Here is a 12,925-nt window from a genome sequence, read left to right as displayed (position 1 = left end):
CCATCATTACGCCTTTCGGCCTCTTCGAATTCACGAGGTCCTCGCTGGGCTTGCGCAACGCCGCCCAGTCGCTGCAGCGGGCCATGGACCAGCTGTTGCGCGACCTACCATTCGCCCGAGCATATCTAGACGATATCATCGTCGCTTCAACGAGCGCTGAAGAGCACGCCGAGCACCTCAAGAAACTCTTTGACGTACTACGAGCGGCCAGTATGAAGGTCAACCCCGACAAATGCATATTAGGAAAGAAGCAGGTGACGTACCTAGGATACGAGGTCTCCGCCGAGGGCTCCAGGCCGCCACAAAACCGAATCGACGCCATCCAGGCTTTCCCGAAGCCCAGCAACACCTCGCAACTCCGACGGTTTCTTGGGCTCATCAATTATTACCGACGGTGCATTCCGGGCGCAGCGCGCCTCCTTGCACCGCTCAACGACCTTCTGCAACACCTACCACCGAAGAAGAAAAAGGCCTACCCGATTACCTGGACGCCAGCTGCAAAGGATGCCTTCGTCGCGTGCAAGAGCGCGCTCGCCCAGGCAGCCAGAACCACTTTCCTGCGAGACAACGCACCCAGGAGGTTGCTCACCGACGCTTCGGATCACGCCATAGGCGCAGCGCTCGAGCAGCAGGAAATCGACGGCTCCTGGAGGCCCCTTGGCTTCTTCTCGAGGAAGCTCTCCAGCGCAGAACGGAACTACAGCACCTACGACCGGGAGCTCCTCGCAGCCTTCGCAGCAGTAAAGCATTTCAAGGGCATCCTGGAGGGAGGACCCTTCACCCTTCTGACTGACCATAAGCCGCTCACGTACGCAGCTCAGCAGCCGACAGAAAGAGCCTCGCCACGACAAGCACGACAGCTCGACTACATTTTACAATTCCAGGTCTCATTGGCGTACACCAAGGGCCCTGACAACGTCGCAGCAGATGCGCTCTCCAGGGTCGAAGCAATCGACATGCCGGCCAGCCTGGACCTGGCGACCCTGGCGAAACATCAGGCAACAGACGCGGACCTCCCGCACATCCTCGGCTCACCAGCACCATCGCTCACGCTCCGGCCTCTCACCTTCGGCAACGACGTGCTGCACTGCGCCACCGACAACAATCTGATACGTCCTTACATCCCCCGGAAGCTCCGGAAGACCGTGTTCGACGTCACGCACGGTCTTTCGCATCCGAGCATCCGGGCAACCATCAGACAGATCAGCGCCAAATACGTCTGGCCCAGCATGCGCAAGGACATCGCGCGCTGGGCTCGCACATGCGTGCCTTGCCAGCAATCGAAGGTGAGCCGCCACAACCGCGCAGCCCTGGGAGATTTCGACGCCCCGGATGCGCGCTTCAACCATCTCCACCTGGACATCGTCAAACTGCCTCTCCACTCGGGGATGCAGTACTGCCTGACGATCATCGATCGTTTCTCCAGGTGGCCAGAAGCCATCCCGATGCCAGATCAGCAGGCCTCTACCACCGCACGAGCTTTTTTCGACCGATGGATCAGCGTCTACGGCACACCGCTAACCATCACGACAGACCAGGGCACGCAGTTCGAGGCTGCGCTCTTCGCAGAGCTGGCGCGCATCATCGGAGCCGACAGGGTGCGCACCACCCCCTATCACCCGCAATCAAACGGCATGATCGAGAGGCTCCACCGCACGCTTAAAGGCGCCCTGATGTGCTGCGCCCCGACGCCTTGGCCCACCGCGCTCCCAGCAGTGCTGCTCGGTTTGCGCTCTACATTCAAGGAGGATCTACAGGCCTCGCCAGCAGAGATGTTGTTCGGGACGACGCTGCGACTGCCAGGCGACTTCTTCGTCCCGTCATCGCATCCAGGAGTCAACGCTCCTGCCTTCGTCGTCGAGCTCAGGACTCTAATGCAGAAGCTGCGCGCGGTTCCCGGCTCCAGGCACGCCGCACCGCAAGCGTCCTTCTTCCACCCAGACCTACGTACCTGCAAGTATGTTTTCAGGCGAGTCGAGACCGTAAGGAGGACTCTCGAGCCCCCGTACTCTGGCCCTTACAAGGTACTGGAGCGCCTCAACGACAGGGTCTACCGGATCGAGATCAACGGCCAGTCCAAGGCCATCTCCACGGCTTCGCTGAAGCCGGCCTTCATCGAGTCGGCGGATCGAGTCCGCTCTCCGCCGGCCTCACCGAGCGCCGCTTCTCCGAAGCCAACGGACCGAGAGGACTCTCCGTTGGCCTCTCCTAGTCAGGCTACACCTGCGTCGGCGGATCGAGGGCCCTCTCCGCCAGCCTCTCCGCAGCCAGCTTCGCCGAGCGCGCGGCCTGTACAGGCGCCAGCCCCGGCAGCTCCCAACTCACAGCCAGCGCCCCAGCCTGCCTCGACGCAGGCCTCGACGGAGCCAGCACAGCTGGCAGCGCCCGCTCCGGAGGCCCAGTCTCCACACCAGCACGCCTCGCAGCCGCTCCAGGCGCAGGCCTCTCCAACACCACCGGGCCTGCCACCTTCGTCAGCACGAGCGAGCCGAGACAACTCCCTCAACAGGCAACCTACCCGAGTCTCGTTCCTCCTCAAGCCGCTCGTCACTGGCGGGGGAGTAGCTGTGGGGACCCATCCTGGTCACCCCCGGAGTCACAGACGCAAGCAGCGTCTCGTCCCTCGACCAGACTTCAGTTGACCATCCGGCCACCGGCTTCCCGCGGCGCCACCTCCGAGCCACCACGATGCGTGGCGATCCGGCGACGCGCTCGAGCTTGCCCGCCATCGTTACGAGAGAGCATCTAGCGTTCGTTCAGGCAACACGCTCGAGAAGAGAGAGAACCCGTTTTATACTTCGTCAATAAATCGCATTTTAACTTAGACACGAGTCTACTCATTTCTACAACCTGCTGCGTTGCCTCAGATCCCGAATTAAGGAGCGCGAAACCCTCGTCGTTCCAAAGACATCTTCGTCGTCAACGCAGACACCACGAATACAACGAAAATGATCCTAATGTTATAGCCGCCTTAGCAGCTGTTCATCTTAATCCACAAATTAGTAGTCGACAAATTGAAAGAGAAATCGGTATACCACGAAGAACAGCATTGAGAATTCTCAATAATCTCCACTATCACGATTACCACATAAGATTAGTTCATGAGCTGAGGCCACGCCATTTTCTAATGCGTATTAACTTTTGCCAGTGGGCTTTAGGAGTTTTACAAAATGATCCAGATTTTTTCAGATTTGTTATGTTTTCTGACGAGGCTATACGCAGTGATGGTCAATTAAATAGGCACAATAGTCACTACTGGTCACCTGTAAATCCCCACTGGTACAGGGCTATTGACCATCAAAACCGATGGAGTTTAATGGTGTGGTGTGGGATCATTAATGGTTACCTGATTGGGCCATATTTTTTCGGTCAAAATGTTAACCGGAATGGCTATTTGGCATTGCTCAGAGATCGACTGCCAGAGCTTTTAGAGGATGTTTACTTTCGGACGTTTCGGACGTAAAATTTCCTGTTCTTTCCAAATCTGCTATCAAAAATAGGGGTTCCTATTTAAAAAAAAAAATTTGACCTTCAAATGATCTTGAAATTTGAGTTCAAGGTCAAAACTAATTGCACAAAAAGATGTCCCCCTTGATCCTGGACAACTTTCATCTGAACAATTTTTCTGTTCATGGCTTAATTTAGGAGTTATTAGACTGGTTTGATTAAAATGGCCCACCCTGTATGTTTAGATAAAGTTTTGATAGTCATTGCACTAATATTATCTACCCCACCAGCCTTCTTTTTCATTGCAATAATTATATTTTGAATTTCATACATATTAGTTGGATTAATAAGAATTGAGTAATTGTTTCTAACTGGCAGCTTCAATTGCTCTGAGTCCATTTTTTAAATTTAATTGCTTAAATTTATTCCTACATTACAGTAATATTCATTCATAGTGTTCGCAATAGTAGTCCTATCCTCAATTTTCTGATCACTAATTATTATACTATCAAGTGATCCTCCTTGCTTCTTTTATTTCCTAACTTATCATTAATTATGCTCCAAAGCTATCTTGAATTACCACTACATTTTCTAATAGCATTATTTTCGTTATATATCGTTTCGTTTATACTTAGCATCTTTAATTACCTTACTCAAAATTTTTTCATAATTTTTATAGTCCATTTTCAGTTTCATATTTGTTGGATTCTTTTTCCATGTTATATAACATCTCTTTAGTTTTACAGGATATTAATATTGCTTTGGTAATCCATTTTTCCTTTGGAACTGAATCTTTTTTGTTTTTATTTGAATGTTTTTTATCAGTTGCTTTTTCAACGCAGCTTTGGATCATACTTATTAATTGGTTTATAGCTTGATTAGGATCGTTTATTTGGAACAATGAGTCCCACTCAACTCTTTTTGCAATATTTATTAACTTGCCATAGTTAATGCAGGCTGATTGATTGAAATCTTTTTGTATTTTGAATTTGTTAATACTTATGAAGTATTAGGTAATGATCATTAAACGGAATATTTAACTTAAAAGACTGCAACTCAATATTTCTCACTTTGGCGGAACAATTGTCTATACAAGTACCGTTCTCACTGTTCTGAGATGGTCTTATTCCTCTAAAAAATGGAGTATATTCATTTTCAAAAAAATTATTCAGAAATTCTTGAGCAATTCTTTTCAGCTAAACCAATTTTGTCATAATTTATATCCCTTATATCAATATTGAAATGCCCAAAAATACATTGATGTTTTATATTAACCTGTTTAGACAGAAATTTTCTTACGGTAAATTTTCTTACCTGTACATAGCAGAGATTCTGATTGCCTCACCTGACTCTAGAAAAGTATCAGAGCTTACAACACTTAATCTATCAATTACTTCTATTTTAGTTATTTCCTGTATATTCTTTTTTATATATAACATGACTCCATCAGCCCATTAATTTTACTATCATTGTAATAGCTTTTATAGCCTTGTAATTTATAGTATTGAGGATATTGCAAGATCCATGTCTCCGTACATATTATTATAACTCATTTTACTACCAAGCTTTCAATAAATGATTCTAATTTCTCGTAATTCGCATTTAGACTTCTTATATTTACACACAAAATTAAGTTCTTTTTCTTCGAGATACTCTTGTTGAGTGATCTGATGTTCTCTACGTCACGTTCTATGTTGTATATATCTTTAAAGTTAAATTCTTGGGCCATTAGTTAATCCTTATTTCTTATTCTATTTACTATACATGTGTTAACTGAGTTGAGTGATGCAGAAGACATCTCAGATGCTCGCATAGCTATAGCCTTGCTTGAAGTATTTTCTGCCATACCCACATATCTCGGTAGTACAAGTTGTATCGTATAATCAGTAAGGTCAATGAACTTCCTTATCTTATTCTGTAGAATACTGCATGCGTGGCTATCTATCTATTAAATGGTTTAACTTTGCAATAGTCATGCACCTTACAGTTTTGATAACCCACGAAGATCCTGTTTTTATTCTCTCTTACATGTTGATACAATTCAGCAGGGATTTCTAATATAACTGATTGTAGATGAGTTTTAGATTTATGATATGAGTGCAACACTTCTTGTTAAATTTACTAACATTTCTTTCATTTATGTCATCTTCAATTTTTTTATTGTCTAGGGTTTCAAAATTATTTATTCCAACTACTTTTACCTTTGGATTCTCTATTATTTCTTTTATAACATCACAACTTTCATCAAGCTTTTTCTTTAATACATTATATACTTTGCTTACACTTTCTTCTGTTAAACAATCTACTATTATTTCACTCTTTTTCTTGATTAGTTTTTTTGCTTGTATACTCTTATCTTCAATGAGATAGTGTGCAACCACATCGTTTATCTTGTCAATAGAAAATTGTTTAGTATCTATATTTTTAACTATGATTTTTGGGATTCGTTTTGGCTTGTTATTAGGCATAACACTCGAAATTACTTGAGCATAGGTTTTGTTTTTTGAGCTATTTATTTCACTTTTCTGCTTATCAAGTAATTCTCTCAATAATTTATTTTTTTCTATCAGTTCTTTATTTAATTCTTTTAATAGGGCATTTTCACACTTCAAATTACTGTCTATTTTTACGCTATTCTCATCATCATCATCATCAATATCAGCTTCAGACACACTTAATTGATCACTTTTTCTCAGATTGTATGCTAGTTTAATCTGAGCAATGATTAATTTAGCTTCATTACTCAACACATACGTATTCACTTTTGAGGTTAGGTCTATTTGTTTATGTTCCGGACATAATCCTAGAACTCCACTGCCCCGTCTATTTTAGCAAAATCACTAGTATGAAAAGCCTCCTTACATATTATACAAATAACCGTTTTTACTTCCACTTTTGGATGACATTTATAGAAAATTGCTGTCTGTGAAGTCACCAAGCCTGCGCTCGATGACTCCATATTGGAATATATAATTTTTTATATTATAATAATTTACATATCATAATTTTTATTTAATTGTATAACGTCTATATTTTTTAATGGAGTAGCTTGCTCAGAAAAAAATGAAAATATGTTATTTTTTGTTCAAATTCCTGACACGTGAAATAACGAAAAATTACGTTATTTAAGATTTAAGAAACAATGCTTTTTTTAAACAAAATAACGTCATTTCTTAGTAAAAGACGTTATTTTTGCTTCCAATTTGTTACACGCCCAAAATCGTCATTTAATGAATTTTTTTCATGTACATTCGTATATGTTACTAAAGGATTGTACATTACAGTACACTATTGAGTTTTCGCACAATGAGTTAGGTTTATGTATGTACATTGAGTCCAAATTTTAACACTAACATATGTAATTGTACAGAAATGCACTGAAAGGTACAGCATATAGAAATTCAACTGAAAACTACAATGTTTATTGCTATCTGGGAACAATATCTAGTTTTTTGTGCCTGTTCATATGGATGGTCACAGTTCACATTTTACCATTGTTTGCAGTTTCGTAATTTTCGTAGTGAACCTCAAATGGAACTTATCGCTCTCTTTTCAAATGTCAAAGTACACATTGCAAAAGTTTTGAAAACTGCTATAGAAAGTTTTTATGAACAAGACAATTTTATAAAATGGTTTTAAAAGGTGCAGCTTGTATCTAGGGATGTGCAAGTCAAACTCGGCCTTTTTTTGTTTTGATTGCAAAATAAATCTGGGATGTTAAAAATCTACTTAAATATCACGATTGTCGAGTTTTTACACATATCTAACAAATACTATGGTTTTTCCTTGTTTCTTAACAATGATATTTTACTTAAAGCTTTGAGTACATTTTTGAGTTTTTGCCTAAAAAATAACTCAATTTATTATTTGGACTGATTTTTCAGCCTATTATCATTTTTTTTGCTTTTGTAATCTATTAAATCTGTTCAATCCGTATGTTAACTTAAAATCTAAACACTTATAATATATTATTGTCTTTGATTTAATTATTTCTGCCATAATGTCGTAACAAAATATAAAATCGACTTTTAACTCGCACACCTCTACTTGTATCCATTTTTTGAAAATGCAATATACTACAGTAAGTTAATAAGCAGCAAAGATGACGTTAACAAATCAATCAACTGCAAAATCAATCAAATCAAAACAGCTGCACATAGTTTAAATACTATTGTAGATATAGCTATAACAGATAACATGTAATATATAGATACAACAGATTTTATAGATTTGCGAACTATGCCCAACAATGAAAAAGATTGCTTTTAAAGTGAGGAAAAATCAAAAGAAGATAAAGCATTAGTTATTACATCTGTAAAAGTACCAAGTGCAATTAGTGAGAGCAGTGATCTATTGATAAAAAGTATAAAACACTGGTAAAGAGCTTAACCATGAAAAGTCTGAAGTTAAAATTTTAATGAGTCAAGAGATCACGCCAAAATGTGATACTACTAGCAACGAAGATCAACCTTAATAGAAGCGCAAAGCCCCATACCAAAGTGAAACACCTCAAGCGCAAGCACGCACCCTAACCACGGCAGCACGTTAGTCTAGTTTTTGCATTCTGAGGGTAACGAACTACTACTGCTTAGTGGATAACATACCAGTGATATCAACAATATTCATTGTTTGATGCTAAAAACGATAAAAGAGCATTAAAAAGAATATTCTTTGGGCAGAGCAAATGGCAATTAGCATGTTTGCAATCCTACTGAAAATAGGTAGATGACAATTAGCTGAATATTTGATGATAATCAGCCGATTATCATCTAATCTCTACCATTTCTCTTTGTAGTAGGGAAACCTGGTATTGGAACAATTATAAACGTTGTACAAAAGTATGCAAAAAGATAAAAAAATCAGAGAAAATGTATCCAAAACGAAAAGAAATTTAATTGACGAAGAAAAAAGTATTTAATCTATAAAAAACATCAAAGTAAAATATATAAATACCAATGATAAAAATGTACAAAAGTAGTTAATTACTTTTTATGTGATGAAATCCAAAATTAAATGCATATGAATAAGTAGTGTTTAATAAGTTATAATATTTATAATTGAAATTTATAAATATAAGTCTATGAAATAAATTATTAGCTATTATAATTTTAGAGATTATAAACTTAATATTCTAAATTATTAAATATTATTCCACTTTTATAAAAAAGTTACAGAAATTAATTATTTGTTATAACCTTATTCATAACTTTACTTTTTTTATTAAAAGTTAGGTCTTGATTAACCAAAAATTGCTCTTGGCCATAAAACATTGGTTGAAATATTGGACAATGGCAATTATTTAAAAACAATTTTATACGTATTTACATCAATATCAAACAATTTTTTTATATTTTGCAGATGGTTTTGATGCACATATTAATAAACAAGCAAAAAAGGGTTTTAAGGAAACGGTTGAAGAAAACTGTTTGAAAACCTGGCCAACTACCTTGCCAAGCAAAAAAAACATGTTTCAATTTTGAACAGCATTTTCTGTAAATTTTTGACAATTTTTAAGCAGCTTGCATTCTTAATTGTAAGATGTTTCTTAATCTTGAATAACACACAATACCTTCGCAAACAGTCTGATCAAGTGACATAATTCTCTTTCTCTGTCTTAAACATAAAAAAGCTGAAATTATCTACGTAAATTTTAATAAAATAGTTGTAATAAAGAGATAATTACTTTAAATGCAATAGAAATATAGAAATATTCTTATTTCTGTTTTTCTTTTAATCTCGTTTTTAAATGTAAGATGATGCGAACACGGCAGTCGGCAACACCAGAGATTAGAGGAGAGATTGCCGTTGAGCATGGGCGAAAGCGTGCCGTGCGATATGCAGTCGTAAGCTAGCGCCGCCCTGCGGTTTTTGCTCCGAACTATACGCATCTAGAAGCAGCGGAGGAGAAGTAGGGGCGGCCGTACGCAACTAGCTTCCCCACCAGCAGCAGCGGCAAAGAGGGAAGTATGGAAAGCTGTGTTGTCCTGTTTGCGCGGCGATTTGGCAACACCGCATATACGTGAGTATAGCAAAAAATCAAAGGCTCATATTCCACAACACTATTTTATTATTTTAAATTATTATGCATAAATATTTTTCATGTTTGACTAGCGGGCAAATAGAATCGACGTAAGGACAATTTGTTAACGTTTATTAGATTTTCAAAAACGTTTTGGTTAAAGAGATACGATTATTTAAATTTGAGATGAAATTTGAATTATTAATTTATTTTTCCTGAGAAAACTAAAAAGGGACAAATTGAAATTCTTACGTAGAATAAAATGGCAAACCAATATCTATAGCCTGGTATTTTTTTTATTAACTAATTCTTATATTTGCAGGCTGGTGGGACGGGGGGGGGGGTAGTACCCAGTACACAATCACATCGCGGCGCGGCAGAGCATAGAGGAGAAATAATATAAATATAAATATAATTGCAGAAGTAGAATGGCATATTGCGTTATTATTGTATACTATATATTTTATCAGCAAGTAGAAAAAAAAATTTGCTGAGACTTGGACTCGAACCCGAGTGCATAAGAATACCAAGCAACAACTAGGCACAAATACACTCAGGAGTCACGAGTAAGTTAAAAATGTCTATATTTTCAAAATGTTATAAGGCACACAAATTAAGGCCTTTATTTTCTCTTTTTTTCAGGGTGCATATTGCCATAACATGTCTGAAATTGCTGCACAAGATATAGAAATACAAGCTCCATTAATTTCCATGTGCACAGCTAGTATAATTTTTTATCCTTTTGAAACTGTTATACAACGGTTGCACCTGCAGGGTACACGAACTAGATCTTATCGGTGAGTAAATATTAGGTTATCCAAAGATTTTCTGATAATCTACTGACATTACCTATATTATGCATTTCTTTCCTTTCGTTTGCATTCATTCTAATTAGTAATGTTTATAATTGTTTCAGGATATAAAATACCAGCAATAGGGTATGAGATTTACAAAGTTCATCTGCAAATCTTGATCTATTGTCCATTTCTACATTTCAACGAGCTCTAAAAGTTCTCAATCAATATACATAAGAAGGAAACTAAAAAGTGCAATTGACTAGTTGATGTTGATGAATGGGGCCAAGTAGTTATTGTTCATATGTTGACAAGATATGCAAGTGCGCAGTTTATTAATTCTAATATACCTCTGATGATTCTGTTTCAGAATCATCAGAGGTAAAGATACCTAAATTCACTCTTCAAGTAGATGACAGGTTACTACTGGGTAACACAAAACCACTTCTACAATGTAGAAATGCTGCAGTTGTAATGGCAGTGGCCTAACTGTACTACCATGCTGCACCTTGAGGAAAGGCATAATTACTTCAAAGGCCTTGATTAGATTACTCAGAGATCACGGAGAAGTTCAATGTCTAATCCGTCAATGATAATCTCTCGTACATCATTATCGAAGGAGAATGGTATAGATATGTATTTATTAATGTACACTGTCCTACGGAGGACAAAGAAGAAGAAGCTAAGGATCTCTATTACGAAACTTTAGAGCAGGTAATCGACCAGTTCGCGTCTTACGACACAAGAATAGTATTAGGCGATTTCAATGCTAAAATAGGTAGGGAGGAAATGTTTAGGCCTACTATAGGTAAGGAAAGCCTGCACGAAGCCAGCAATGATTGCGGTATTAGGGTCATAAATTTCGCGGCGGCAAAAGATCTTATAATCAAAACTACGTGTTTTAAGCACAAGAACATACACAAGGCAACGTGGACATCGCCGGACGGGGCCACACAGAACCAAATTGATCATTTCCTCATTGAAAAAAGACGTCATACTAATGTTCTTGACGTAAGGGCTTACAGAGGGGCAGATAGCGACTCGGACCACTTCCTAGTAGTAGCCAAATTAAGAGCTAGACTAGTAGCGAATCAAAATAATAAGCGAGCAAACAAGGTAGAAAGCGTCGATATTGAGAAACTACGAGATAGAACAGAGCGAATTAGGTACCAGATAGAAATTAATAACAGGTTTCAGGCACTTGAAGAAGCAAACACATCGCCGGAGGGGAATGACGAACCGAATAGCTTATGGGGGGACATCGAAAAAACGGTAAAAGAGGCCGCGAACAAAGTACTGGGTAAAAAGAAAAAGCCAAAGAGCAAACCATGGTTTGACGAAGAGTGCGAACTCTGGTTTGAAAGGCGCAAAAAGGCTAAATTAGATAGCTTACAAAATAAAAGCGATAGGACCGTAGAAGAGTATTCTAACGTAAGGAAACAGACGAGCGCGATCTACAGAAATAAGAAGCGGGAGTATCAAAAGAATCTTATTAGGAGAATAGAAACTAACAGTAAGGAAAATAACCCCCGCGAAATGTACAGAGGGATTAACGCCATCAGAAAGGGTTTTAGGAGTAGAGCGCAATTGATGAAGGACGAAAACGGGGACCTCGTAACAAATGACAACGAATTACTGTCCCTGTGGAAAAATTATTTCGATAAATTATTAAACGTGCACGAAAATAGCGAAGAATTAGGGGACGAAATTCACACTGCTGAACCCCACGTGGAGGAACCGAGCTACCAAGAAGTAGAGGCCGCGATTAAAAAACTAAAAAACAACAAAGCCGCGGGAAATGACTCTATACCAGCTGAGTTACTCAAATATGGAGGCATCGAGCTCACTTTCAAAATCTATAAACTAGTATGTGCCATCTGGAAAAATGAAACAATACCCGAAAATTGGAAGGAATCTATCATTATACCGATTTTTAAAAAGGGGGATAAGACAGACTGCAATAACTATAGGGGTATTTCACTTTTAGCAACGTGCTACAAAGTTCTGTCAAACGTAATACAAGCTAGACTCACTCCATTCGCGGAAGATATAGTAGGAGATTATCAGTGCGGATTTCGGCGCAACAGATCGACGAGCGATCAAATGTTTACCATAAGACAGTTGTTAGAGAAAAAGTGGGAATTTTGCGAAACCATACACCAACTATTTATAGATTTGAAAAAAGCGTACGACTCTATTAAGCGAAGCAAAATGTATCAAATTCTAGTACTTCTCGGTGTACCGAAAAAACTCGTGAGATTAATTCAAATATGTCTGAACGGAAGCACGGGAAAGGTCCGAGTAGGCGGTAATGTATCAGAACCCTTCATGATACGCGATGGTTTAAAACAAGGGGATGGGCTCTCTACGGTGCTGTTCAACTTAACGTTAGAGTATGCCGTTAGAAAAATGCAGGTTAGCCAGCTGGGCGCAACGCTTAATGGAACAACGCAGATACTAGGCTACGCAGATGATTTGGATATACTGGGGGATTGTAAGGAAACGGTAGCAAGAAACGCGGAAATCCTCATAAAAGCGGTGGAGTATACAGGGTTAGAAGTGAGTGAATCAAAAACAAAGTACATGATTGTGGATAAGCTAGGCATCTGCAGAGGGGAGGAAGATCTCAGAGTTGGGAATTTTACTTTTGAAAAGGTTAGCGAAT

General features: G+C 39.7%; 1 protein-coding gene across 13 annotated transcripts in view; it reads right to left on the bottom strand.

Moving 5' to 3' along the window:
• The window catches only part of LOC103316922 (nuclear envelope phosphatase-regulatory subunit 1 homolog), a 101,611-nt gene extending 92,360 nt beyond the window's left edge, over positions 1 to 9,251 (bottom strand). The window contains exons 1-2 of one of the 13 annotated variants that reach the window (XR_004345263.1): positions 9,131 to 9,244; positions 8,894 to 9,060 (exon numbers count right to left, since the gene is read on the bottom strand). Coding sequence is in view for 6 of the 13 variants with exons in the window: in XM_031928019.2 (XP_031783879.1) it covers positions 8,660 to 8,717 (58 nt within the window). In the remaining 7 variants the exon portion in view is untranslated. Of the gene's footprint in view, positions 1 to 8,433 lie in introns of all 13 variants that reach the window. The other 12 variants (XM_031928021.1, XM_031928024.1, XM_031928022.1 and 9 more) reach the window with 12 other exon arrangements.
• Between the last annotated feature and the right edge of the window lie 3,674 nt (positions 9,252 to 12,925).

This window comes from Nasonia vitripennis (assembly GCF_009193385.2).
Source record: "Nasonia vitripennis strain AsymCx chromosome 3 unlocalized genomic scaffold, Nvit_psr_1.1 chr3_random0014, whole genome shotgun sequence".
Classification (NCBI taxonomy): Eukaryota; Metazoa; Arthropoda; class Insecta; order Hymenoptera; family Pteromalidae; genus Nasonia; species Nasonia vitripennis.
The sequence above is the reverse complement of the archived record's forward strand: the minus strand, read 5'-3'. Positions and strand labels throughout refer to the sequence as shown.